Below are 27,831 nucleotides of genomic sequence, written 5' to 3' on the forward strand. Positions count from 1 at the left end.
ATAGTCAAATTGAAGTGTGTCGATAATGTCGGATAAAACTCTGATACCAGGATAACATTTGTGCCATGATGACTTTTAGTGCCTCTCTCATCTTTCGTTGTAAAAGCCCGAGTTATTTTTATTGACCTTGTGGCAAAAAAGGTTTGATTTCTTTAAACAATTTATTAAAAAAGTGTCATTATTATTTTAATTTAAAAAAATTAAGAGTAAAAAATAACTGTGTTCAAGGCTGGTGTAGGTATCACTCTTGTGATAGCGCTTGTTTTAACAGTATTCATTTTATTGATGGTTCAAGAGCAACTAAATTAGAACACTAAACAGGCAAATTGAAAACAAGTTGGACATTAAAATATTGCATAATGATATGCTTATAGGTTTCAAGTTATATTTAAAGTCAATACACACCCTCGTACCTGTTGAGGCAAGTCAATTATATTAAATGTATGGTACACATAAATGCCTTACATTTTAAGTTGAAGCGCATTCAGGCAGTGTAGTGTTCATGTTTCGTCACGAAGTACTTATAAAACAATTACCGTCGGTCTAAAGATGTTTCAGAATCTTAATTCATCCATCAAGCCATTGTGGATGGGGCGGATATAACATTGCCACTATTCAGCGCGCCAAAGCATTGAAACGCTTTACCATTTTGCTGACAGGTCTATTACCCTCGGATTTACACTATCGTTACCTATGGGTCGTTCATATATTATCTTTATCACCTACCAACTATTCTAAGACTTTGCTTTCCTGCTTTACAGACAGTCCCGAGTGTTCTATATTGGAAAGCCCATGCAACGGTCATGGTCAGTGCAAGGACGTTCCTGGGTCGTATGTTTGTTTCTGCGCCATTGGGTATACAGGGCAGTACTGTCAAGAAGGTAAGCAATCGCAACACTCCAAATATCCTCAAACATAATAATCTGACTGCAATTACAATCTGATAAAAAAGTGGTCAAGCCAAATGATGAAGACGCGAGTGTTTTCGTTGTTTTAGATGTCCGCCCCACACTAACTAGTAGGTGGACGAAGTTCTCTACAAACCTTAGAATGGACACCAGTACTACCAAGTACAAATATCTACCAATGAGACGTACTGGTTTTTGATGCGTATTATCTAACATCTGTATTCACAATTGAGCTCAAAATAATAAATTTTATATTGACTGAAACAAGCACAGATGCATTAATAACATTTCAGAAAGAAATAACTTCTGTTTTTCGCTATTCGGATGTCTATGCATGTTCTAGTATGATACATTATCATGGTACTGCGTATGTTCCTGAAAGCTCATACTGACAAATGAAAAAAGGTATTTCGTTCATTTTCTATTTCAAACATATTATACAACTATTATTAATTCGTTATATATTTCTATAGATATAGACGAATGCCAAGAGAATGTCTGCTTGAACGGAGCTACATGCGAGAACTTACCTGGCAGTTACCAGTGTAGCTGCAATGAATATTGGACTGGATCGGTGTGTGATATCGGTAAGGAACAGGGGTTGAGTCACTCGCATGCATTTGATCTTAATGTAAGAGGTTGTTTTAAACATAGGGTAGAGTATCCGTAGACCTGTTAGACCCCCAGTGGATAGTCCTGTTTTTTTCCTGACCATTTAAAAGCGGTAACCCAATTATTTGGACAAGTTTGAGGTTGGATACTCGTAGACCGGTTCAACCCTCAGTGAATCCTCCTACTTTCATGACCATTCCAAGGTCACCCCAATATTGGGACAAATTTGAGGTTAAGTCCAAGGCGATAACCCCAATAGTGGGACATGTTTGAAGTTAAGTACTTGAAGAGCGGTTGAACCTCCAGTGAATTCCTGATTTCTCTGAACATTCAAAGGCGGTAAACCCAATATTTGGACATGTTTGAGGTTGGTACTCGTAGACCGGTTTAACCCCCAGTGAATCATTCTGCTTTCTCTGATCATTCCATGGCGGTTACCCCAATATTGGGACATGTCTGAGATTTAGTACATGAAGACAGGCTTAACCCCCAGTGAATTCCTGTTTTCACTGACATTCCAAGGCAGATACCCGAATACTGGCACAAGTTTGTGGTTGAGTACTCGTAGAACGGTGGAACTCCCCAGTGAATTCCTCCTTTCACTGCCCATTTCAAGGAGGTAACTCCACTACTGGGACAAATTTGAGCTTGAGTACTCGTATACCGGTTGAACCTCCAGTGCATTCTAACTTTCCCTGACAATTCCAACGCGGTAACCCCAACATTTATTGATAAATACATATTTACATAAAAGAATATGCGACCTATGTTTGTTGAAATGCGACAATGTATGTATCTCGTTTAGTGTGTGTTATGGATTGAACCATGTGCAATAACAACAATACACATTTATTAGTGGCGTTTTCAGGATTTTGCGTTAGAGGGGCGCACTTTGGAAGTGCAACAATGAACGTACGCTTCCTTCCCGAAGAATGCGAACAATACATGGTTTTAAATGGTTAATTGGGGCTTGAACTTGTCCCACAGGAAATATTGAGATATTTTAGCATATAATATTTCATTCAAGTGCATTGTTTCCATATTGTTCCTCAGTTGGTATAAAAAAGTAATCATTACCAATTATAGAGGGGACGAGCGCCAGTTGCACCCCCGTCTTAAACCGTTAATGTTAATTAACAAAACAGTGTCTTATAAATCAGTATTGTTTTTTATTGGGACAGTGTGGCTGCCGTTTAGTGATTGTTATGCATTGCACCATGCGCCTCTAAAGAGTTTTCCTGACCGACTTTGATAATGCAATTTCCATTGTATTATCAGACGCCTTCTAGCCTTTTTATTTGGCATATTAACATGAATTGTCATTCGTAATGATAAATGTTACCCTTGAGGTCTATCAATTATTTGCCTAATCGCGCTGTAAAGAGGAATACAGAGTTATGACGAACATATTAATTGAAAGGTCTGCATGCAAAGTGTTCGTTTCTTTTGCAATTGATTAAAAATACAAGGGGCAATTGATATACTTTAAGTAGATCGTTGTCAACGCATTATCCGTGAAATAACAATTAACGTATATTGCTTGTGTGTTTAGTTAGTGGTCACCAAGCCGGACAAGTGGGTTTTCTCCGGGAACTTCGGTTTCCCTCATAACACAAGACCACACTCTCGCAGAAAGGTGTGCCATCAAGAGTGACTTAGTATAAGTTATCACAACTTCCTTGACAATCGTTGTAAAATAGATAATGTTTAAACTAATCCTAAACCAACGTTATATCTACAGACGTGAACGAATGCGCGACGTTGACGTCTCCGTGTCTTCACGATGGAACGTGTACCAACCGGGAGCTTGGCTATGACTGTCAGTGCACGTCTCAATGGACCGGACTCACATGTGATGAAGGTATGATAATTGGTTTAAACAAAAAAATCTTCATAATATAAATTAATCATCAAAAATCACATTTTTCCACACTTATATCATTTACATAAATTATGTAAAACGGATTCAAACAAAAGCATATATTTTAAAGGTTCTCTCCATAGAAATTATATTACACGATTTGCAGTATTGAGAATGGTATGGAATTAAAGGCGCACAATATGGGTTGATGATTTTGTTTTGTTTAACTCATTTGACTTTCAAAATAAATACAGAAAAGCTTATACCATTTGTACCGAAAAAAATATTAGTCTTGACATAAATTTATTTTCTCAATTAATATTTACGTGGCCACACAATCTCCGTATGAAAAGAGGAGACAAAATATATGAAATATCACTAATATTTTTTTGTTTGTTCACAAATCATATACTTTTTCGTGTTTGATCATTATTATGATCAAATGGGTTAAGTACAAATATGCATTAAAATTATTAAAAAAAAATCGATATGAAGTTATAACAATGCAATGTATTTTTCATTGTTACTGCGCGGTAAACGTTAAACACCCTTTCCAACGCAGATATCAACGAATGTACAGCAGGCTCTAATCCGTGTGCAAACTTCGGCACGTGTAGGAACAAACGTGGCGGTTTCACGTGCACGTGTTCTTATGGTTGGGAGGGTGAGGTTTGTGACAAAGGTAAGATATCCCTTGGAAGCACAACAAACATTTAAAGTATGAAAGCACCAGTCTTAGCCTGATTAATATAATAATATAAATTTTGTGGCATACTGATTGTTATAGAGTGTGTACATGTTCTAAAGTTGTGAAGGGCGAGGTGTGTGACGAAATAAAGGTAGCCAATGAAAGCACCAAAATACATCCTTAGTATGATAACACCAGTCTTAGCCTGATTGATATTAAAATGTTGGGAAACACTATTTGTTGCGGAACATGTAATGGTTGGGAGTAGGACGTTTGACAAAGTTAAGGTTTCACAACTGGAAGCACCAATATACATTCAATGTATGAAAGCACCAGTCTTAAGCTGATTATTTTTTGAAATGTTGGGAAAAATGCTTGTTGTGGATAGTATACATGTTCTTATGGTTGGGAGAGGGGCGTGTGACAAAGTTAAGATTGCCACTGTAGCAAAACATGTATAAAACAGCACCAGTCTAAGCTTGATTAATATGAGAATGGTCGGGAAACACTACTTTTAATGTTATTTTCACCATGCGAGCTACTTTTTGTGCACTACGTCATCACAATATGTGTACATTCTGTATGTACGATAGAACGAGGAAAGTGCTGTACATGATATAAGCAAGCCAAGTTCAAGTTCAAGTACACGTACAACAACATGACGTGATCCACAACCTCTCTTTGAAGTCTAAACATACAGTTACAACGTCAATGTAAAACCTGTGTAAAACCTGTGTGTATATATAATTTCATAAAAATACGGGTCAAGGTTATTGAAGTCAAAATTGTTTTGTGAACAGTGCCTCTTTAAAAGGTGCACTCTCACAGATTTACCGTTTTCCAACTTTTTTATTTTTTGTCTTGGAATTAGATTTGTTTTGCGTTAGTATCTGCTAACCAGTGATAAAAGACTGCTGACAAAAGAACAGATCGCAGATCTTCATATTTCCATTCCAAATTTAATGTTGTATAGCTTAAACCGTTACTAACGGTTTTTAAGAAAAATGCATAAACATCAATTTTGGGACGGAAATATGTAAAGCTGCGATCTGATCTTTTATCCAAAAATGTGCTTGTTTCAAAACAAAAAATAATTACGTTATCTAAATGTTCAATCTGTCAGAGTGCAGCTTTAACTCTGAAGCGAGACAATATCAGAATACAATTTAATATGTGGGAATAATTTCTATACTAAATGTATGCAGACATTGATGAGTGCACGAGGGACCGACCCTGTAAGAACGGAGCAACGTGCACGAATATCGGGGGATCCTACTACTGCACGTGCGCTGAGGGTTTTACAGGGGCCAACTGTGATACGGGTAATATTTCCATATTTGATATTATTCAAAGTACGATACAAATAACCATAATTTGTGACGTTTTACTACATGTATAAATAAACCTCTATCAATAAAAATTGCATATTAAAGAGAAGTTCACTAATAATGATATTATAATATTTTGGGTTCGTGTCTGTAATTCAAGCAACCATGTAACAGAATCATTGATAATTAGATATTTGTCCGAAGTATATAATACTCGCAAAATAGCTGTTAAAAATAGCATAAGTGAATCTGAATTGCGGGCTTGTTAACGATTCCTTTGCACATGGTGATAACAGCACAGGTTTCAGTTTTCGAATGCATACAATATAAACATTATAGTAGTTTATTTAAATACATAGAAATTAGTCTTGTCTTGTTACCTGTCTACCATAGCTGCCGGAAGCTGTGTTATAGAATGCAAGCGAATATTCTCCCCTTCCCGGGACTGAAATTATAAGTTTGATGCCAAGTAACGTCATCAACATGTTTGTGTTCTCTCTCAGACAGGCTTCGCCCTCAGGGGTGGTATTCAAGACTGGTCCTTGTTGAATATAAGAACGTTGTAGCTAATCGGATTGCTCGATATGAACAACGGACCTATACAGTGAATGATGTCAATGATGTTTAACACTAAGATTGACTTAAGTTGCATATTTAATACAACCCCTGGCTCCTTTAATTATTAGTTATTTACTAAAGAACGCCATCAAAATGTATTGTGTTCTTCCTCAGATATAAACGAGTGTGACGACAGCATATGTAAAAATGACGCGCCTTGCAGTAACGCTCCGCCAGGTTCATTCACTTGTTTGTGTCCGGATGGATGGACGGGCAAAACATGTGAAGAAGGTATTTACAGCAACATTAAAGAATCAAGTTAACCCAGAAAACGTTCTTCTATATACCATTCATAACACTGACCCAATTTACCCCGAATTATACATGTGACGTCGTCAGTGAAAATATTCCACTCCCATTAATTGCAAAGTTTTAAGTACATAGTACACAAGCAGGCACTTTTAGATATTTTCAAACCTTCCGCTGTTTGCCATTTCAGTGATGGAAACGAAATGGTTCTAAATGGCATTTTTACAAAAGACGCACAGAATTAAAACCTTTTCGCGATCAACCCTCGAATTTCGAATTATAAAGAGCAAAATGTACTGTCGTTTAGATATTTCAAAAAGTTAAATCGTTATACATGTTAATATCCGCTTTGACGACGTCAAGTATGCTGCAAGCAATGATAATATACTAACTTACCAAAAATTATACCGATTATAAAGAACCAAAAATTATACCGATTATAAAGAATAAAAGTACATTGTCATGGATAAGAAAAGTACTTCTCATTTTTATTGAATAAGTATTCATCATATCTGAAACTTATCTTAGTAGTATTTTAACATTTGTTTCATCTGATATTTTGTTAATTGTCAAAACACATTGTTCATTTGAAAAATTGTCCTGTCAATGAAAGATATTGCTGTTAAAAAACAGGGGTTGAATAAGTGTTAGTGTAGACGTCGGAAAGGTGGCACTGCCCTTGCAAAGGCCCTAACAAAACACTAGTGGTGTACCCTGGTTCGGTACAGTTTTTTTTGCCAGGTGTTAAATATGGCATTTCTTATCATCTTCGGTTTCGTTCGAGATAATTCTTTCTTGTAGTCATTTTAGTTGACATATTATTTCCTTACTAATATACATCACCGATGAAGTAAACCATGCAATGCTGACTGAAAAATACCAACATCAATAACCCTACTTGTTTCAATAGAGAGTGTATGTCTTGAACTGTTATTGTAAGAAAGCAAATAAACAATAAACCTACTTGTTTCAATAGAGAGTGTATGTCTTGAACTGTTATTTTAAGAAAGCAAATAAACAATAAACCTACTTGTTTCAATAGAGAGTGTATGTCTTGAACTGTTATTGTAAGAAAGCAAATAAACAATAAACCTACTTGTTTCAATAGAGAGTGTATGTCTTGAACTGTTATTTTAAGAAAGCAAATAAACAATAAACCTACTTGTTTCAATAGAGAGTGTATGTCTTGAACTGTTATTTTAAGAAAGCAAATAAACAATAAACCTACTTGTTTCAATAGAGAGTGTATGTCTTGAACTGTTATTGTAAGAAAGCAAATAAACAATAAACCTACTTGTTTCAATAGAGTGTATGTCTTGAACTGTTATTCTAAGAAAGCAAATAAACAATAAACCTACTTGTTTCAATAGAGAGTGTATGTCTTGAACTGTTATTTTAAGAAAGCAAATAAACAATAAACCTACTTGTTTCAATAGAGAGTGTATGTCTTGAACTGTTATTGTAAGAAAGCAAATAAACAATAAACCTACTTGTTTCAATAGAGAGTGTATGTCTTGAACTGTTATTGTAAGAAAGCAAATAAACAATAAACCTACTTATTTCAATAGAGAGTGTATGTCTTGAACTGTTATTGTAAGAAAGCAAATAAACAATAAACCTACTTATTTCAATAGAGAGTGTATGTCTTGAACTGTTATTCTAAGAAAGCAAATAAACAATAACCCTACTTGTTTCAATAGAGAGTGTATGTCTTGAACTGTTATTGTAAGAAAGCAAATAAACAATAAACCTACTTATTTCAATAGAGAGTGTATGTCTTGAACTGTTATTGTAAGAAAGCAAATAAACAATAAACCTTCTTATTTCAATAGAGAGTGTATGTCTTGAACTGTTATTCTAAGAAAGCAAATAAACAATAACCCTACTTGTTTCAATAGAGAGTGTATGTCTTGAACTGTTATTGTAAGAAAGCAAATAAACAATAACCCTACTTGTTTCAATAGAAAATGTATGTCTTGAACTGTTATTGTAAGAAAGCAAATCGTACGGCAAAGCGATTGTCTTAGAAAATGAGCATTGTAAAAATGTAGAACTCAAATATAGGATTATTGAAGAGAAATAAATGACTTTTTAGCCGTTTTTTACGTATTTTTCCTTACTCTTCCGGATAAGTATTATCTACAACGAAGCTAATGTGTATTTGTTATATTTCTAGACGTGAACGAGTGTGGCCAGTTTTTGGGTGGTTGTTATAACGGCGGGACGTGCACCAACTCGATCGGTGGCTTTAGCTGTGAATGTTCGGCTGGATACACCGGGGAGCGATGTGACACGGGTAAATTCGAACTGTGTGTCTATTGGTGGTGAATGACTAGTTGTAGTAATTATTTTCCTCGCCTGTTTATTTGGACCTTGGATATAAGTCAAAAGCCGTGCAGGATATTCAAATGAAACATGATAATAATCATGCCAGACGCCAAACGCACATGTAAAGCACAGCCCATTATGCTTACATTTGATTGATTCGAACTTATCTTTAAATATGTATAATGAAAGAGATTAAGTGTGACATTGAGATATGAAACATCGAGTTTATTTACCATGTAACTTTGGTTATAAGAATAAAGCACATCTTGGTTAAGCCTGGCGGGTCATAGAACGGCGTCAAATTTACATATAATATCGAAAAAATAGTTTATGTAGGCGTTTTATGGGATGCGTTTTGGGTACCTATGGTCAAGGTTATTGGTTAACCCATCTTAAGTTGAGGTTAACATATTGCAACCAAACTTGGCGTATAAAACGAGATTATAGAAAACTTTGATGGGATTACATTTGGGGCATCTAGGGTCAAGGTCAAGGTCACCGTTACTTAAAATAGAAAAACGATTGATACTGAAAAGCGTTAGTTCGGGTTATACCACGTGTGCTTCAACGCTTTTTCTGTAGAAGACTACAATAGCTTGTATATACTCGGCAAAAAGGCATTGGACAATTATTTGTGGAAGTATCGATAAACTACAGTCAAAACTCGCAACGAAGAACTCAGTTATTTCCCTGTTTTTGGTATGTCGATTTTGTTTCGATTTTGTTACGGTATAGTTATACACTTTTTGTATTTCGGACATATAGAACGTTCGTTATCTCGAAGTATTTCCTAAGCTCCAAAGGCTTCGAAAAAGCGAGTTTTGACTGTGTAATAAGCATCATCAAACCGTTTTTAATCGTTATACGTGCCTTTGTCTTTCATTTCAGACGTGAAGGAATGTCCGATGGGTGTTTGTCAGAACGGAGCAGAGTGCTTCGATTTTCCTGGTGGGTATTACTGTGACTGTGTGGGCGACTTCACCGGACAAAACTGCGACGTCTGTAAGTTTAACTTATGACTAAAATACACACCCAGTGATGCATAATCAAATGCAATACCTAATGTAAATAGTTTTGCGGTGTATCCACACCAGTCCCTTTAAAGCACCATGGTGAAGTTTATTTGTTTCATCACAATTCCCCGATTATGTTAAAGATATTCAAATTTCGACACTGGTTTGACGATCTCCTTCACAACAACCGTATGGTTTCCGTCTTATATGTGTATTTGCCGTACATTACGGTTAACGTGATTGTTCAAATTTCAAAACATGTCATGCATGAACTCCATTAATATCGAGGAACTCTTCATTGTAATGTATTAATTGATTAAAAAGCACCTCTAACACAGTTAGTGGTTACTTTTTTGAACAGAAAAAATGAGACCATGTTTACAATATTATTGTTAGCGATTGACCAGAGTCAAAGCCTTTGACGCCATGTTTACATTAGTGTTGTAAGTGATTGACCAGTTTCCAAGCCTTGGAGACCATGTTTACAATAGTGTTGTAAGTGATTGACCAGTTTCCAAGCCTTGAGACCATGTTTACATTAGTGTTGCAAGTGATTGACCAGTTTCCAAGCCTTTCAGACCATGTTTACAATAGTGTTGTAAGTGATTGACCAGTGTCAAAGCCTTTGAGACCATGCTTACAACAGTGTTGTAAGTTATTGACCATTGTCAAAGCCTTTGATACCATGCTTACAACAGGGTTGTAAGTTATTGACCACACTGTCAAAGCCTTTGAGACCATGTTTACATCAGTGTTGTAAGATATTGACCATTGTCAAAGCCTTTGATACCATGCTTACAACAGGGTTGTAAGTTATTGACCACAGTGTCAAAGCCTTTGAGACCATGCTTACATCAGTGTTGTAAGTTATTGACCACAGTGTCAAAGACTTTGAGACCATGCTTGCATTATTGTTGTAACTGATTGACAAGTGTCAAAGCCTTTGAGCCTATTCTTACAATATATTTGATAATTATTGACCATTGCCCACGTCACTGAGACGGTGGTGGTGTTAGTAGTTTATACTCCGGGTCCCGGCGTGAGCACATTGAAGGGTCCCAGAGAGACAGTTCAACCACCGCACACCTATCCTGGGCAGAACCAGTACTAGGTGCCTTCACCTCTGCAAGGAACTGACAACTTCTGTACATACCAGGGGTAGTGGTACAGTGCGAATGGTCGTTGAAAAGATTTCATAACCAATCACAACAGAAGTAACCTGGTCTGCCAGGGAATCGAACCCGGGTTGTCCGATTCACAGTCCAACACTCTACCGAGTGAGCTAACCGGATGGATGTATTTAGAAATTAACCACTGTCAAAGCTTATATAAGTCCTGTTATTGATTTATCAACGCCGAGACCTATGAGACAATCACATTAATGTTTTTGTGATTTGCCAATGTTAAAGCCCTACATTATTGTCGTTAGTGATTGACCAGTGTCCAAGCTGCCAGAACGGGGGTACCTGTGTTAACAGCAATGGCGAATATTCATGCAGCTGTCAAGGAGGATGGACCGGTACACTTTGTGAAACTGGTTAGAATTACTGGGATTCTGTTTTTGTTTTGTTGTGTTGGATTGATCCAAATATATATGTTAAACAATTTATAACAAGTTATATGTGTACTGTTCTATGTTATATGGAATAAAATGATCATGTATCGGTTACTTAATCAGTGTAACATATCCATATTTTAACATATATGTAATAGTTTATTTATTCCTTCGTTGCATCACATGCTTAATGCATCTTGATACATGTACTATGGATGTGTTTGTGTATCACTTAAACCACAGATATACGAGAATGTGACACTCCAAGTTTCTGCAAGAATGGTGGGACATGCACAGATTTTCCGGGAGGTTTTGACTGTGACTGCATCGATGGATGGATTGGAAAAACCTGCACCATGGGTAAGTCCATTTTATCAATATACGCAAACGGTTGTCAGATTAAGCGCATTGGGCAGAACACACGATTCATCTGTGGTCATAAAGCCAACCAAAAAAGATCCTTAGGATACCCCGGATTCCCTATCACTACAATACCAAACTCTCGCGGAATACCGTTTCAATGAGAGTGATATTATATTTTCCTTACTTGTTCTGATTTTGTTTTAAAATTAAAATTCTTAAGACAAAAGCTGCGTCACCATTGTGAAAGAAATTTATCACGTTTACGATAAGTTGCGTGCAAAAGTGGAATTAACCAAGGCTTATTTCGATATTTGTTTATAAAATTATAAAATTTATTTTTGGTATCCTGATTTTATAATCATCTTATGTTAACGCCAAAATTAGCTTTTTTCAACCATTTCCATTGTTTTTTCTTGCAAATGGTAACAGCAAGTAGCTTGGAACAAACATAATTTAAAGCATAATTTAAGGTTAATTTTTAAATTGTTCAGCAAAAAACTAACGTAAGGCCAATTCTTATAGTGATTTAAATGTTAAGATGAGATTTGCTCACTTTTATATAGATCGCAACGAATGTTCCATCGTCAATTCCTTCTGCAAGAATGGAGCAACGTGCACAAATTCGCAAGGCTCCTTTTCATGCGCATGCGCAACTGGTTGGGAGGGAGCTCTATGCGAAACAGGTATGCATACAAAGCGTATCAAGAATCATAGATACAGTCATAACTCGCAATGTCAAATTCGTTGGGATCTCGGGAAATACTTCGAGATAACGAGCATTTGGTACAACCGAAATACAAAACGAGTCTTACGAAACCGAATGTATTCAAAGGTTCAATGTAATCAGAACATTTAAGATAACGACTAAGAGTGTTTCGACTGTAATTTGCCAGGGGTTATAGGATAAAAAGGAATGTTTCGCGAAGAATCGTTTATATTTAAAAAAAATAATAATGAAACGAATAAGAATTATGCATTTTATCCATTATCTTTTGTGATTTTCTTGTTAGAAAATAGCCATATCCAATAGATCAATTAACTTTTTGGTAAATGAAAAGAATTCAAAGAAACTAACGCTACTACCTTGGAGTTAATTAATGCTTGCAAGAATGTATGAATAGTGTTGTTAAATCCATAGCATATTATTTGATAAAAAAACAACATATTTTAGACATAAATGAGTGCATGGTGCCGAGTGGAAACCCTTGCCGTAATGGGGGAGAGTGTGCCAATGAGCCTCCTGGAAGCTACAACTGCACCTGTGCTGAAGGATTTACAGGAGACAAATGCGAAAACAGTAAGTGTATATGGCGTGGTTTTCACAATTCATACCAAGCAGTGAGTAGATCTTACGTGCTAATACGATATAAGCAGGAGTCTAACGTAGGTGATAACATATGACCAGTATTTGGATCTGACGTGGTTAAAACAATATGATCAGTAAGTAGATCCAATTTGGTTAATACAATATCAGCAGTTAGTAGATATGACGTGGTTAATACAATATCAGCAGTTAGTAGATATGACGTGGTTAATACAATATCAGCAGTTAGTAGATATGAGTTAGTAGATCGGACGTGGTTAATACAATATCAGCAGTTAGTAGATATGACGTGGTTAATACAATATCAGCAGTTAGTAGATGTGGCGTGGTTAATACAATATCAGCAGTTAGTAGATGTGGCGTGGTTAATACAATATCAGCAGTTAGTAGATGTGGCGTGGTTAATACAATATCAGCAGTTAGTAGATATGACGTGGTTAATAAAATATCAGCAGTTAGTATATATGAGTTAGTAGATCGGACGTGGTTAATACAATATCAGCAGTTAGTAGATATGACGTGGTTAATACAATATCAGCAGTTAGTAGATGTGGCGTGGTTAATACAATATCAGCAGTTAGTAGATGTGGCCTGGTTAATACAATATCAGCAGTTAGTAGATATGACGTGGTTAATACAATATCAGCAGTTAGTAGATGTGGCGTGGTTAATACAATATCAGCAGTTAGTAGATGTGGCGTGGTTAATACAATATCAGCAGTTAGTAGATGTGGCGTGGTTAATACAATATCAGCAGTTAGAAGATATGAGTTAGTAGATGTGGCGTGGTTAATACAATATCAGCAGTTAGTAGATATGACGTGGTTAATACAATATCAGCAGTTAGTAGATGTGGCGTGGTTAATACAATATCAGCAGTTAGTAGATGTGGCGTGGTTAATACAATATCAGCAGTTAGAAGATATGAGTTAGTAGATCGGACGTGGTTAATACAATATCAGCAGTTAGTAGATATGACGTGGTTAATACAATATCAGCAGTTAGTAGATGTGGCGTGGTTAATACAATATCAGCAGTTAGTAGATGTGGCGTGGTTAATACAATATCAGCAGTTAGTAGATGTGGCGTGGTTAATACAATATCAGCAGTTAGTAGATGTGGCGTGGTTAATACAATATCAGCAGTTAGTAGATGTGGCGTGGTTAATACAATATCAGCAGTTAGTAGATGTGGCGTGGTTAATACAATATCAGCAGTTAGTAGATATGACGTGGTTAATACAATATCAGCAGTTAGTAGATGTGGCGTGGTTAATACAATATCAGCAGTTAGTAGATATGACGTGGTTAATACAATATCAGCAGATAGTAGATGTGGCGTGGTTAATAAAATATCAGCAGTTAGTAGATGTGGCCTGGTTAATACAATATCAGCAGTTAGTAGATGTGGCGTGGTTAATACAATATCAGCAGTTAGTAGATGTGACGTGGTTAATACAATATCAGCAGTTAGTAGATGTGGCGTGGTTAATACAATATCAGCAGTTAGAAGATATGAGTTAGTAGATGTGGCGTGGTTAATACAATATCAGCAGTTAGTAGATCGGACGTGGTTAATACAATAACAGCAGTTAGTAGATCGGACGTGGTTAATACAATATCAGCAGTTAGTAGATGTGGCGTGGTTAATACAATATCAGCAGTTAGAAGATATGAGTTAGTAGATGTGGCGTGGTTAATACAATATCAGCAGTTAGTAGATCGGACGTGGTTAATACAATAACAGCAGTTAGTAGATCGGACGTGGTTAATACAATATCAGCAGTTAGTAGATGTGGCGTGGTTAATACAATATCAGCAGTTAGTAGATATGACGTGGTTAATACAATATCAGCAGTTAGTAGATGTGGCGTGGTTAATAAAATATCAGCAGTTAGTAGATGAGGCGTGGTTAATACAATATCAGCAGTTAGAAGATATGAGTTAGTAGATCGGACGTGGTTAATACAATATCAGTAGTTAGTAGATATGACGTGGTTAATACAAGAACAGCAGTTAGTAGATGTGGCGTGGTTAATACAATATCAGCAGTTAGTAGATGTGGCGTGGTTAATACAATATCAGCAGTTAGTAGATATGAGTTAGTAGATGTGGCGTGGTTAATACAATATCAGCAGTTAGTAGATCGGACGTGGTTAATACAATAACAGCAGTTAGTAGATCGGACGTGGTTAATACAATATCAGCAGTTAGTAGATATGACGTGGTTAATACAATATCAGCAGTTAGTAGATATGAGTTAGTAGATGTGGCGTGGTTAATACAATATCAGCAGTTAGTAGATCGGACGTGGTTAATACAATATCAGCAGTTAGTAGATGTGGCGTGGTTAATACAATATCAGCAGTTAGTAGATATGACGTGGTTAATACAATATCAGCAGTTAGTAGATATGAGTTAGTAGATCGGACGTGGTTAATACAATATCAGCAGTTAGTAGATGTGACGTGGTTAATACAATATCAGCAGTTAGTAGATGTGGCGTGGTTAATACAATATCAGCAGTTAGTAGATGTGGCGTGGTTAATACAATATCAGCAGTTAGTAGATGTGGCGTGGTTAATACAATATCAGCAGTTAGTAGATGTGGCGTGGTTAATACAATATCAGCAGTTAGTAGATGTGGCGTGGTTAATACAATATCAGCAGTTAGTAGATCGGACGTGGTTAATACAATATCAGCAGTTAGTAGATGTGGCGTGGTTAATACAATATCAGCAGTTAGTAGATGTGGCGTGGTTAATACAATATCAGCAGTTAGTAGATCGGACGTGGTTAATACAATATCAGCAGTTAGTAGATCGGACGTGGTTAATACAATATCAGCAGTTAGTAGATCGGACGTGGTTAATACAATATCAGCAGTTAGTAGATGTGGCGTGGTTAATACAATATCAGCAGTTAGTAGATCGGACGTGGTTAATACAATATCAGCAGTTAGTAGATGTGGCGTGGTTAATACAATATCAGCAGTTAGTAGATATGACGTGGTTAATACAATATCAGCAGTTAGTAGATGTGGCGTGGTTAATACAATATCAGCAGTTAGTAGATCGGACGTGGTTTATTAGTTACACTGTTAGTAGCTGGGGTGTATATCACATCCCCCCGGCTACTTACAGTGTAACGAATATATCTCACAGAGTACTTTTAACAATAAGAATATATCAAGATATGATGTATTTGTTATGAAAATATTCAGTGACGCTTAAATATTGTCTCAAAATTATATTTTAAGAAATACAAAAAAATATGTAATCAAGTTTATTTGGAACAAATACAATAACAATGTAAATATAGTAATCTAATTGTTTAACAGCATATATATTTTCTCAGTAAGGTTACATTAAATTATAACTGTGTAAGAAAGCTGTATCACAGTCAATTAATGTTTTAATAAGAAAAACAACAGCAGTTTTACAATTTACTGTTCATAACACTTAATTTTTAACAATTTCTTGAAGGTAGCTCCTCAGCACAATTGCAGATTTCTTGTTGCATCGAAGCGTCTCTTCTGAATTAAGTTATAACCTTTTTTCGACAGATTCGTCACTTGTTGTGCTTGAAAACCGTTTTTTAGTCGCCATTTTGTAACCAATGACTCATGTAAACAGTCGGTTACACTCAACATAATGCTTGAATAAAATGGATATTCAATAACGTACATGAGTTAGCTCCCCTACAGTGAAAAGATAAGCCGAGAGAGAAGTTAAAAAAAATCGGCCGCCATTTTGTTACGTCTTCTGCGGAGTATGAAAGTTAATAGTAAATATTCTATATTTAGCGAGCGTTTATGATTTCAAATTCAGTATGTTCTCATTAGTCTCTTCAATGAACTCAAATATTCCGCTTGTAGATATAGACGACTGTGGTGAAAACCCATGCATGCACGAGGCCACATGTTTAGATGGCGTGGCAACCTTTACTTGTCAATGTGTGGTCGGAAGAACGGGGCGGAGGTGTGAAATCGGTAAGTATTTTACCCAGCAACGATACGAATTAAGCTCTTTAAGTTAACATATATTTAATGAAATTAAGTATAAAGCGTCCAAGAAAACTGTTAGTATCTTTACTTTCATAGATTGTATTTATATAAACGGATTATTTCAGGCAATGAAGCATAATGCAATTAAATGTGAATTTATATTAGCACAGCCCTGGATATGGTTGAAAAAAAAAGTCTAAAAATGTTAATAGTTTGTCATATTTAGGTACATATAAGTGATTGACGCAAAATCCATCGCTGTTAGGAAGCTATGTAGTATTTGTCCTATGTAAGGTGTGAATAAGGGGTCGCCGCAAAAAACACTCCCTGATTGACAGCTATCTGTTATCTATGTTATATCCTAATTTAGTTAAATTGTAATCAATCAAACTGGGTTTTGTACTACTTCAGGTGTAAATGAATGTTTGCCGCCCAGGAACCCGTGTATGAATGGTGGTCAATGTTTGGATGAAGAAGTTGGCTTTACGTGTCAATGCCCCGGAAACTGGAAGGGAGATCTCTGCTCGACTGGTACTCTTTTGCATGTCTGTTATGAGTGTTATTCAAGATGTGACATATTCTTTATCTATATTGTGTTTCTAGTAGCATGCATTTACGATACTGTGTGTTATACAGATTGTATTGTGCTGCATGTTATTTGATGTAGTTTCATAATATTAATAATATATAAATATATAGTGACGTATGTTAAAGGGTATGTGTTAGTGTAAATAAATGTTAGGTGTTACTAAAACGCATGCGCAAGTGTGTGTCAACGTAGATTGTATAGTCCATGAATGTAATTGTTAACAAGCATGATCCTACCAACGTTACCAGTACATACCTTTGGTGGCATTATAATCAACATATATTGTGTTCTAAGTTAATATTGTTTGCACACAAAGATGTAGATGAATGTCAGACGATCACCTGCGCCAATGGCGGTCGGTGCGTGAATACGGATGGTTCTTTCGAGTGCAAAGATTGCTTGGAGGGATGGACAGGCCAGCTCTGTAACACAAGTAAGTTTATATTCCATATCGCTTTCAACTACATTGTTTATAGTAACTTTAAGTACCTTATGGAATCTGTTGAATCATCTACAATTTAACTTATCAGTAAGTAAGTGTTTGGCAGACGCAGGTGACGAATTAATTGTCAAGAAATTGAATATAAATATTTTGATTGAGTTATACATTTTACTGATGAAAGACAATGGTGCAGGATACATTTTTATATCATGCAAACATTACATAGAATAATTGTGGTCGTAATTTCTATACACGAATGCTTAGCACTATAATATATAATTAGTAACATATAACTACTCACATGCTTTCAACAAATTATCGACATACTACAGATATCGACGAATGCACTCTCCCTGGCAATCCAGTATGTAAGAACGGAGGGTTGTGTACCGATACAGAGGGTGGAGTTTCCTGTAACTGTACGGGCACAGGCTATGAGGGAACCCGCTGTGATGTGGGTAGGTCATCATAAGTATATGATTAAAACTGTTCTCAATTAGAATACCGTTCGTTGCTAAATAATAATTATGTGAAACAAAAAATATTCCTAATTTGCATTATTAACCAGATATTAAGAAATATACAGATATTAAAAAGTATAAAGCTTCAATGTTTAAACATATCGAACATTGACCTTCTCCTAGTAAATAAAACATTATTCTTATTGTTTTTATAGAAAGACATATTTGTTGTCCATACCTTTATATCATCATGTATATCTACATACCTGTCCATTTCTTATGATGGACTAGTACTAAACAACTACTTATTTCAGACATTAATGAATGTTTCCCGGTCACAATGAATCCTTGCATAAATGGAGAATGCAACAATGTAGATGGAACATTCGAATGCAGGTGCATAGATGGATACCAAGGAGACCTGTGTGCGGAAGGTTAGTCCTATAATGTTGCAATAGTCATCGAATAACACACAAGTCAGTCTTTTGTCATAATATTGTTTTCATCATTGTCGGCATTGACTTCATCGTGCAAAAACATGACCGTTACTTAGAATTCTTTCAAGATATACGATCTTCTGTAGCAAGGCCTATGACTTTGGGGGTTCCCTGGTAATTTTATACTCCTTCATGATCATTGGATATAATGGTGCAAGGCACTGATGGACCTTCCATTACTTTCATTGAACATTATTTAAACGAAACTTTAATATTTATCTTGCTGTGTCGTTAGTGTTCAAGGGGGATTCTTCTTCATATTAGTATTATTGTGATACTTTGTTCCTGTTTATTCGAACCGTAACAACGATCGTAGGTCTTTTACAAAACCCCATTAGACATTTTAAAAGGTAATTAGATTCATTGTGAAACAGATTGCTTGGTGCATGATACCCTTGAACATTTCAATATCCATATTCAAACGTTTCCGGATCGATAAAATGATTGCATTGAATCGATTGATCTGGGCTTCTGCAAATGCTGCTTTGTACACAACTACAGATTAACACGGTCATACTTTCAATGGCATTGTGTATCATCAGTTAGATACACTAGATAAACAACAGTCCTTACCGGAAAGCCGTGTGTTTAAATACTTATGTGAAAACTACAGAAACAAGCTCAGTAGCCAAAATATTTTAAAACATCAACCCTGTTTAATGGCACTGGGTAAACGCCAAAGACAAATAACACACAAAAAAACACAAACAAGACACATGGAACAACAGCACAAAACTTCACAAACAGCAAAACCGAATCAGATTAGTCATACAGGACAAATGGAGATTATCGGAAGTCTTCAACTGTGATGATCTCTTGTGATTGTTGACCCTAATACCGATTGTATTTATATTTCGTCTGCATTTCATGTCATCTTTGGCGGTCTTATTTAATTTAAATCATTTTACTGCAGATGTTGACGAGTGTGACGGCGATCCATGTCTCCATGGTGGATTATGTTCCAATAGTGTCGGGTCGTACGCTTGCACATGCACAGATGCATTCTACGGGAAAAACTGCGAAATTGGTTAATAACGTATTCATATTGTATCGGAATAAAATTATTATAATTTTCAAATTCTTTTCCTGTTGGATACTCTTATTAAAGAAATAACCAATATATACTTGGCGGTTAAATCTAAAAATGCGAGATTATCTTGCATAAATGAAATAAGAAAAGGAATACCCGACGTCCAAAAATAATTTAATTATATATATTATATAATTACACGTTATAAATTTAGAAGGGTTAATTGTTAACAAGATAATACGAGTATAAACAGTCAAACCGCTCGAACTCGCTTGGCTAGATATTCTCATTTGCTCGAACTGGATGAAAAGGAACGAATTTGTTCTATTAAATGTAAGTATTACCGCTTGGCTCGAATTTTTCGAGACTCGAAGTAGTCTCGCCGGTCCCTGGGAGTTCGAGCCAACGTGGTTCGACCGTATAACCAGAATGAGATCCTTTACAATACCAATTATCCACTTATTGGACTTTTTCGAAAGTGACCGGCAGGTCTTCGTGACCAACGATAGAATCAATGGCATATAACCAATACAAAATTGTTTGCAGATGTAAATGAATGCCTGGGCGAACCGTGTGAGAACGGCGGCACGTGCGACAATACCTTTGGAAACTTTACCTGCAATTGTCTTCCGGAATGGCAAGGACCCACCTGTTACATCGGTAATACCACCCCAACGACCCCCCATCCCCCCAAAAAAGATAAAAATGATAAAAAAACAACAAATAAACAACCGCAAAAATTATTTCGTTCATTTCGTCACTTTTTAAGTAATATGTCTTGACAAAAGAATATTATATTTGAAGTTTGTTCGCTTTATGAAAAAATAATACCGAATGGAAACCTTATTTGCTAGAGTGTTATATTGAATTCCAGCAATCGATATTCATTTCTGTTAGTTTAGTAACACATTTTGGAACGGAAAAAAATATTAATTTATAAGTTATACTTACATATAATACAAGCTAGTATTACATTCAGAATCCCGAGTCTATGAGCAATGTATCTACTATTTTATGCAACATTTTTTTTTCTTAAGTTAATAATCCCAACCTTTTGTATTATTTATATACAGCGGATTTGAAAAAGGCTCTTCCTGGAGTCACGTTTGTAATGTCTGAATTTAAGTCGAGAGGTCCAATACAACTGGGTAAAATTAAAAACGATAAGATACTCTGATTGATATGGTTTAAAGAGACACACTTGCACATTCGACTGGTTTTGTCGCACCTTTTCGTTTCCACAAACTTTTGCATGCCAAAATCAAGCGATTTTAAATTTCGTGTCAATATTGATGCAATGAATCAATCTATGTGATGTTTTAATGAGTTAAATGCATCTATTTATGTTAAATACATGTAAATGATTTCTATAACATGTGTTTTGTAAAAGATTGCTTAACGGTACAAACAATGTTTATCTTATGAATATTTTCTTTTTTTTATCCTTGAAAATCACCGGTGTAATATTAATCAAACATCTTTATAATAGTTCTATTTGGTTAATTTTCATATCAATTAATTTCAATAAATTTACTTTTACGACAATTCTTTCTTAACTTCCTATATTTTAATGTATTGCAAAACATTTTAATTTGTTCTTTTGGCATGCTTTCTCACCACAAAATCTAACAGTCAGATGTATAAATACACTGTTCTTTATATATTGTCATTGGATGTAATGTTTAATTCTGATGCCTGGTGATGCCATCTATATATTTGTAGTATGATTTGAAACGATATTTCTTACAAAATTGATAAACTATAATATGTACAAAAACTGATAACAAGCACTTTAGATAACATTTATGGCAGATTAAAGATTTATGTTTTGATTGCCACTGAAATACAAAATCCTAGGTTTAAAGTATGTTTAGGGCAAGGGAGAACTTTATTCGTGACATTTGTTCGGTATATGTTTCACATATAATTTCTCTCCTCATAAAAGTATTTCAAATGACAGCAAATTTATATGGGGTCACATGGCATCCACAATTTACATAACCATACATCGGGGACCTAAATGGAAATAATAAACGGGAAACAATGGAACCTCTTTCCATTTTAACTGTAGGTGACCATGAACGAGTATGATATAAATATCAACCAAAAACTTTATATGTAACAGTTATCATTATTTCAATGTTTAACGGCCTAAAAAAGTATTTAACAATAATTCGCGGATGTTACACATATCTCAGCAGTATCTTACTAGTAGTATATCAATAAGACAAATAGTATCGGAATTTGTCTTACACTGCTGCCCCGTATCATTGAAATAATAGGGCTTTTCTTGACGTAAAGAAACTGACTATGCAACATTCTGTTTCAGATGTCAACGAGTGTTTAAAGGATCCTCCAGTTTGTCTGAACGATGGTGTTTGCGAGAACACAGAAGGAGGTTACACCTGTCAGTGTAACTTTGCATGGACAGGAACCTATTGTGAAAATGGTATACACAGTTTGATACAATTATAATAGATTAGTTGTTTATTGGAACGATTTTAGCATAACCAGTCGTATTTATTTTCCTTAATTCTATATAATGTTTTAAGAATATTGAACGTGTCCTTTTGAATGTTTTATTTAACTTTTACTATCACTAAGTTAGGGTGTATGATCGTTATTGTTCATGTTTCGAGTGCTTTTCTTTACTGTGCACTCTTTTATTTGTTTATTATAGAACAGCTTTTCCTTTCTCGTTTGCAATTGTGGAACCATTATTAAACGATTAAACTTAATCACACATCTCTTCTAAAGTGGCATTTTACATGTGACATAGTAGATTTTTCTTCCTCCGTTAATTGGTTAACGTATCCATTTTCTTTAATTTTTTGCCGTTTTGTTCAGTCCGTTTTTTGCGATAGTCAATGTTTATTCCAACCAATCTGACCACAGAAAAACACTTTGAAACACCCATTTGTAATTTTAATTTATATCTTGCAGATGTTGACGAGTGTAAAGAGCTTGAAGATGCAGCGTGCTATAACGATGGCAATTGTACCAACACAGAAGGGTCATTCCGATGCTTCTGTCCAACCGGCCTGACTGGCGAGAGATGTGATGGAGGTTAACCTTTTTATATGATATATTTTTTTCCATCCATCGCGCTTGATTAAAAATCACCTTGCTTATCTTAGACATGACACGCATTTAACTAGCTGTAAGAGTACTTTCTGCATGAAATTCCCTCACGGTGATAAACACATCAAATTTCTCCCACAGATATTGACGAGTGTGAGCAGTCGCCCTGCATGAACGGAGCCACGTGCACCAACTTCTATGGGTCATACGTGTGTCAATGTGTAAATGGTTGGACGGGGCTACACTGTGAAACAAGTATATGCTATAAATATGTTATTTTTTAACCATGAAATAGCAACATCATACAATTACGTTTACTTTCTATCTTTTAAAGTATTCAACTCTTTCATAATGCCTGCATTGAATCATGCCATCTCTTTGTTTAAAAACAGTACTTGGCCTTGATTCACGAAAAATGTAAGACGAGAAAATGTTGATCGCTTGAAATCCTATATATCGATTCCACAGTAATAAAATTCCGATAATGAAGTCGAAAACAGTTTTGATTAATTTGTTATACGACTTACTTTTTTGTTATGAACACGAGAATCCTAAATGGAGGCCATGAGTCCGCCTTTGCGATTATCTGCAGTATTGGCATTCTACTTATAACTAGAGAAAATGTTTTGGAACTGGTTTGTCAATACATGTGAGGGCAGATACACTAAAGGCTAAGATAATTCTCAAACATTACGTTAAATATTTTTAAAGAACCTTTCATAATATTTTATGTTGTTTCTTATTGGACATAATAAACAATCTGAGGCTGTGGATGTCACTTTCAATTAGAAGTACGAAACACAGGGAACGTTTATTTTTGATTCACACCCGAAACACCTTTTTGTCTTAATTTTCTTATGAAGAAGACTCGAGTCTCTGATTGTTCACATGGCGCCTGTCTACCCAAATATCACGACATTTGTACTCAGAGTTCGAACATGTATGAAAAACAACATGTTCATACCGTTTACCTTAGATCTTATACAATCATGTCTCCATCCTCCAGATATTAACGAATGTGCGGAGGGCTTGTGTGTAAACAGCATGGCATGTGAGGATACCAATGGATCGTACGTGTGCACGTGTATGCCAGGTTGGATGGGCACCAACTGTGACATTGGTAAGGACATGGAATCGTAGTTAAAGTGTTTGTATAATAATTGAATCAAATTTAACTTCAACAATTTGCCATCTGCTGGCGACAAGCTTTAGATTAACAATGTTAATTGCTGCTGATATTTAAAGCTCACCAAACGAATAGAAACTAGCATTATTTTGGGTTAATGGACATATTTTACCCTGATATTTTAAAAGCGCGCAGATGTGGGATATTCTTACGGCAAAATAACGATGTCTTTACATATACATGCAATGGTATTTTAAGGCATAAATTAAACATATGTTTTTATAAATATAATGGATTCGGCTATACGAAAATTGCTGCTAATATAACAACAGTATTTAACAGCAATGGTTCTCAATTACATTAAATCACTGTCGTCAAACAAATGTTCAGACGAATAGTTTGTTGGCAAAAGGAGGTCATTTAGAAAGAATAAAAATGCTGTTTCTGTTTATAAAACATGATTTTGTGCTCCGATGTATAAGACTAGCAACATAACGGTGGTGTGTCAAGGAACGGCAACGTTAATGAACTTTCATCATAGAGTAAAAAAAAGGAATAATTATTTTTTGTTATTATTTAACGTAGTATAAAGTTGTGATTTGTTTGTTTAAAAGCAAGGTTTTTAGGAATAGTTAATTTAAGAAGAAGAAGAAAAACGGGTAATTAATATTGACGTCGCGTTGTTCTCACTTTTGTCTGTGCATTGTTTTGATATGTTATTTAAATGAAAGGCATGAATATATATTTTCTTAATTTGTAATTGATAAACGATATATATCGTGGAAGTTTATTCTAACTCAGGTATAAATGGTTTATTTTCAGCAAACTCATTACAAGGAAACCCTGGATAGCAATAAACTTGTAAACATATTGATTGACCTTCTTATAGTGCAAAAGGGCCTCAGGATTTTACCTTTCTTATCAGTATCTTCAAATAGAAATCATAGGAGTTGTATCACTGCTAAATGAACAAAGTGTATTTTTGTTGTTGTTGTTGTTTGTTTTAACAGTATTTTAGAAGTGTAGATACGCTTTGTTAAAATGCAGAATTGAAGTAATGGTTATAACCTGAAAACAAAGATTGTATACAATAAAATTGTATTTGTTTGAAACACAGTTTTTTGGTGATTTGATTGCGAAGCATATTTAACTAGGCTTGCGTTAGATTAATAGCTATATAAAAATCTTAATAATCTTATTTTTGGTGACAAAATATTTTTAACATAATTGCCATACCTGAAAACGACTAGAAGTGCGATTTTAACTCAGCAACGTTCAACTGATATCGGACTAGCTTTGTCCATATTTACATATTAATAGTTGTATCCTAAAGGTAATCGAGTTTTTCATTATTTGACATTGGTTCTTTTTGGGAATTATTTATGCATACTATGTTTTATAGAAAAAGGAAAGATACTTATACTAATATTTGCTGATATCTTTGACCAACAGTTAATCACATATATTGGACTTTTGAACAAAACAATTAATTACTAGTATTGGTATCTTTTTTTAACAATAGTTACCACGTTTTGAAGTCGCCCTTCAATAGTACACTTTCCTTTGTCTATATCTCTCTAAATGTAGTCGAAATCTTATGTGTTTCCAAAATATACCACCAAATCCTGATTGTGGTATTTGTTCTTTGCTCAGGTTATCTTGACAAACGACCACTTTCTGAATTTCCTCTTGGTTTGACTATGTCGTGGGATTTGTGTCCATGTTTATGTAGCATGACAATCATTGAGGGATCATGTCGTCTGCTCTCTAACTTTGGCATTGTTTATCAATACTTTCTCACAATGTCATGACCATTGAATTGTCAAAATAGCACCAGATTCACGTCTTATGCTCTCTACTTATAATATTTCTTAAATAATCCTCATAAGTTGGATAATTTGTGGCGGCAAAACAGTAAAAATGAGACCGCATTATTTCCTTTCTGATCTTTGTGCATGCATTTCAGTACATCAAACTTGACAAATCACTTTCAGGTTTAATACAGGAGCATTTCGTATATATTGCCGTATTCCCGAACGTCTAGAATTTGAGTTTTAGACTCACGCTCAAAAAACTGAGCTTTCAAATGTTTCAAAATATCTATTATTAATCTTGACAAAATATGGGTTCATGATTGTAGAACCGATTATTCGTATTTTTGCAGACTGTTGACCTTCTGTACATCATTTTAGAACTCTATCAAACATTTGCATTACTTAAAGATGCACTCTTATTCCCACATAAGATTTACCACAATTAATACTTTTGTTTTAATATTCCAAAAAGGATGTATAAATGTCGAAAACAATGGTTCTTATGAAGGATACAGAGTTTAATTTGAAAGAAATGTGCATAAAACACGGTATTTCTACATTATGAGACTTATAGTAGATCACAGTAAATCTCGTAGCATTCACCAATCATTTAATATTTTTGCATTTTCAGCTATTAAATACACTGTTACAATATTGTTATCAGTCATTAATATTTTCCATAAATGCATTATTTAGTAAGTAGTTAAAGGTTTATCACTCTAAATTTGTGTTTGTTTTACATGTGTATGTATTGATTTTGAGCAAGAGTGTCACTTTAACCCGTTCCTCAATCTAAGCCTCAAGACGTTAGTGAACAGAGGCCTAGGTCTTTCCCAAACAAGGTTACATTGTGTATACGAATATACTCCCTTGCAAGTTCGTTAGCCTACCCGACTGCATTAGAAACGTTGTAGTAATGGCCAAATTTTGTTTTGTAGGATATTTCTGAATAACGGTACCTTAAACGTACAGTATTGTACAAATTAATTATATAGCATCGCTCATTTGCATGTTTAGCCCGATCAAACAAGGACTCCTTTAATAGTCGACATATTCATTTCGCAGCGGAATTCTTCTTATGGTTGTGATTGTATCTCTACACTTATTGTTTATAATTGTTCTTCTGCCTCGCACAGACGTTAGTATCTTTATTAATATATGTAATTTTTGCACACAAGATCACTATCAACGAAAGCTTGTTTATTTGATCTTTCCCACACAACACCACTTCCATCTATTTTCTTGGATGTTTAATATGCATAATTTAGTATTGAGTCGATTTTATTTTATTATATTTATCACACCTATAGACTTAGACTGTTCATTACTGTCATTTACAGACGATATAAAAATAGATAATTTTCAAGATAATTAACATAATTATGTTTGCTTGTAATGTCTGAGATTTCATTTCAACACTATCCATTTTATTTTATTAAATAAAAAAAGAAATGCAAAACAAAAATATTTCACAACTTTTGTTTCCTGTACATCATTTTATTCTCGGACTGCATTCAACTCGCGACTATGTAGACGTTTGCATTAGATATATGTCATTATATTCTATAGGCATTTCAGACTGTGCAAAAGCACTTTAGAATTGTTTATTGAAAATATTGTATCAAATACAAACACTTTTCATTATTATACACAGACATTGACGAGTGTACGGGTGCGATTATCTCCCCTTGTCTAAATGGCGGAGTCTGCAAAAATGTAGCTGGCACGTATGTGTGCGAGTGTACCCAGGGATGGACAGGATTAACGTGTGATACAGGTACTTATAAAAATATACTTGAATCAAATTCTCAAATATATAAGTCTAACACTTGCGATAGCTCTGTTATTCATACATACAAAAAATATGATGTGCTCGTATATTTAACTAAAACAAACAAAACTGAACCATTTGTCTACAATATAACAAAGAAGTTGTGCG

The 27,831-nt window shown here is 35.0% G+C and overlaps 1 protein-coding gene across 1 annotated transcript in view; it reads left to right on the forward strand.

Moving 5' to 3' along the window:
- Positions 1-27,831, forward strand: part of LOC128219150 (fibrillin-2-like) — a 100,190-nt gene that overhangs the window by 58,903 nt on the left and 13,456 nt on the right. Inside the window, exons 34-58 of the mRNA XM_052926970.1 lie at positions 762-881; positions 1,382-1,495; positions 3,262-3,381; positions 3,944-4,063; positions 5,275-5,391; positions 6,130-6,246; positions 8,441-8,560; positions 9,481-9,594; positions 11,035-11,142; positions 11,404-11,520; positions 12,087-12,206; positions 12,695-12,820; positions 16,724-16,837; positions 17,264-17,383; positions 17,758-17,874; positions 18,216-18,341; positions 18,659-18,778; positions 19,755-19,868; positions 20,418-20,531; positions 20,945-21,019; positions 22,201-22,320; positions 22,815-22,937; positions 23,094-23,207; positions 23,959-24,072; positions 27,547-27,669. Coding sequence (XP_052782930.1) covers positions 762-881; positions 1,382-1,495; positions 3,262-3,381; positions 3,944-4,063; positions 5,275-5,391; positions 6,130-6,246; positions 8,441-8,560; positions 9,481-9,594; positions 11,035-11,142; positions 11,404-11,520; positions 12,087-12,206; positions 12,695-12,820; positions 16,724-16,837; positions 17,264-17,383; positions 17,758-17,874; positions 18,216-18,341; positions 18,659-18,778; positions 19,755-19,868; positions 20,418-20,531; positions 20,945-21,019; positions 22,201-22,320; positions 22,815-22,937; positions 23,094-23,207; positions 23,959-24,072; positions 27,547-27,669 — 2,907 coding nt within the window. The remainder of the gene's footprint in view (positions 1-761; positions 882-1,381; positions 1,496-3,261; positions 3,382-3,943; positions 4,064-5,274; positions 5,392-6,129; positions 6,247-8,440; positions 8,561-9,480; positions 9,595-11,034; positions 11,143-11,403; positions 11,521-12,086; positions 12,207-12,694; positions 12,821-16,723; positions 16,838-17,263; positions 17,384-17,757; positions 17,875-18,215; positions 18,342-18,658; positions 18,779-19,754; positions 19,869-20,417; positions 20,532-20,944; positions 21,020-22,200; positions 22,321-22,814; positions 22,938-23,093; positions 23,208-23,958; positions 24,073-27,546; positions 27,670-27,831) is intronic.

Source organism: Mya arenaria, chromosome 15 (assembly GCF_026914265.1).
Source record: "Mya arenaria isolate MELC-2E11 chromosome 15, ASM2691426v1".
NCBI lineage: Eukaryota > Metazoa > Mollusca > Bivalvia > Myida > Myidae > Mya > Mya arenaria.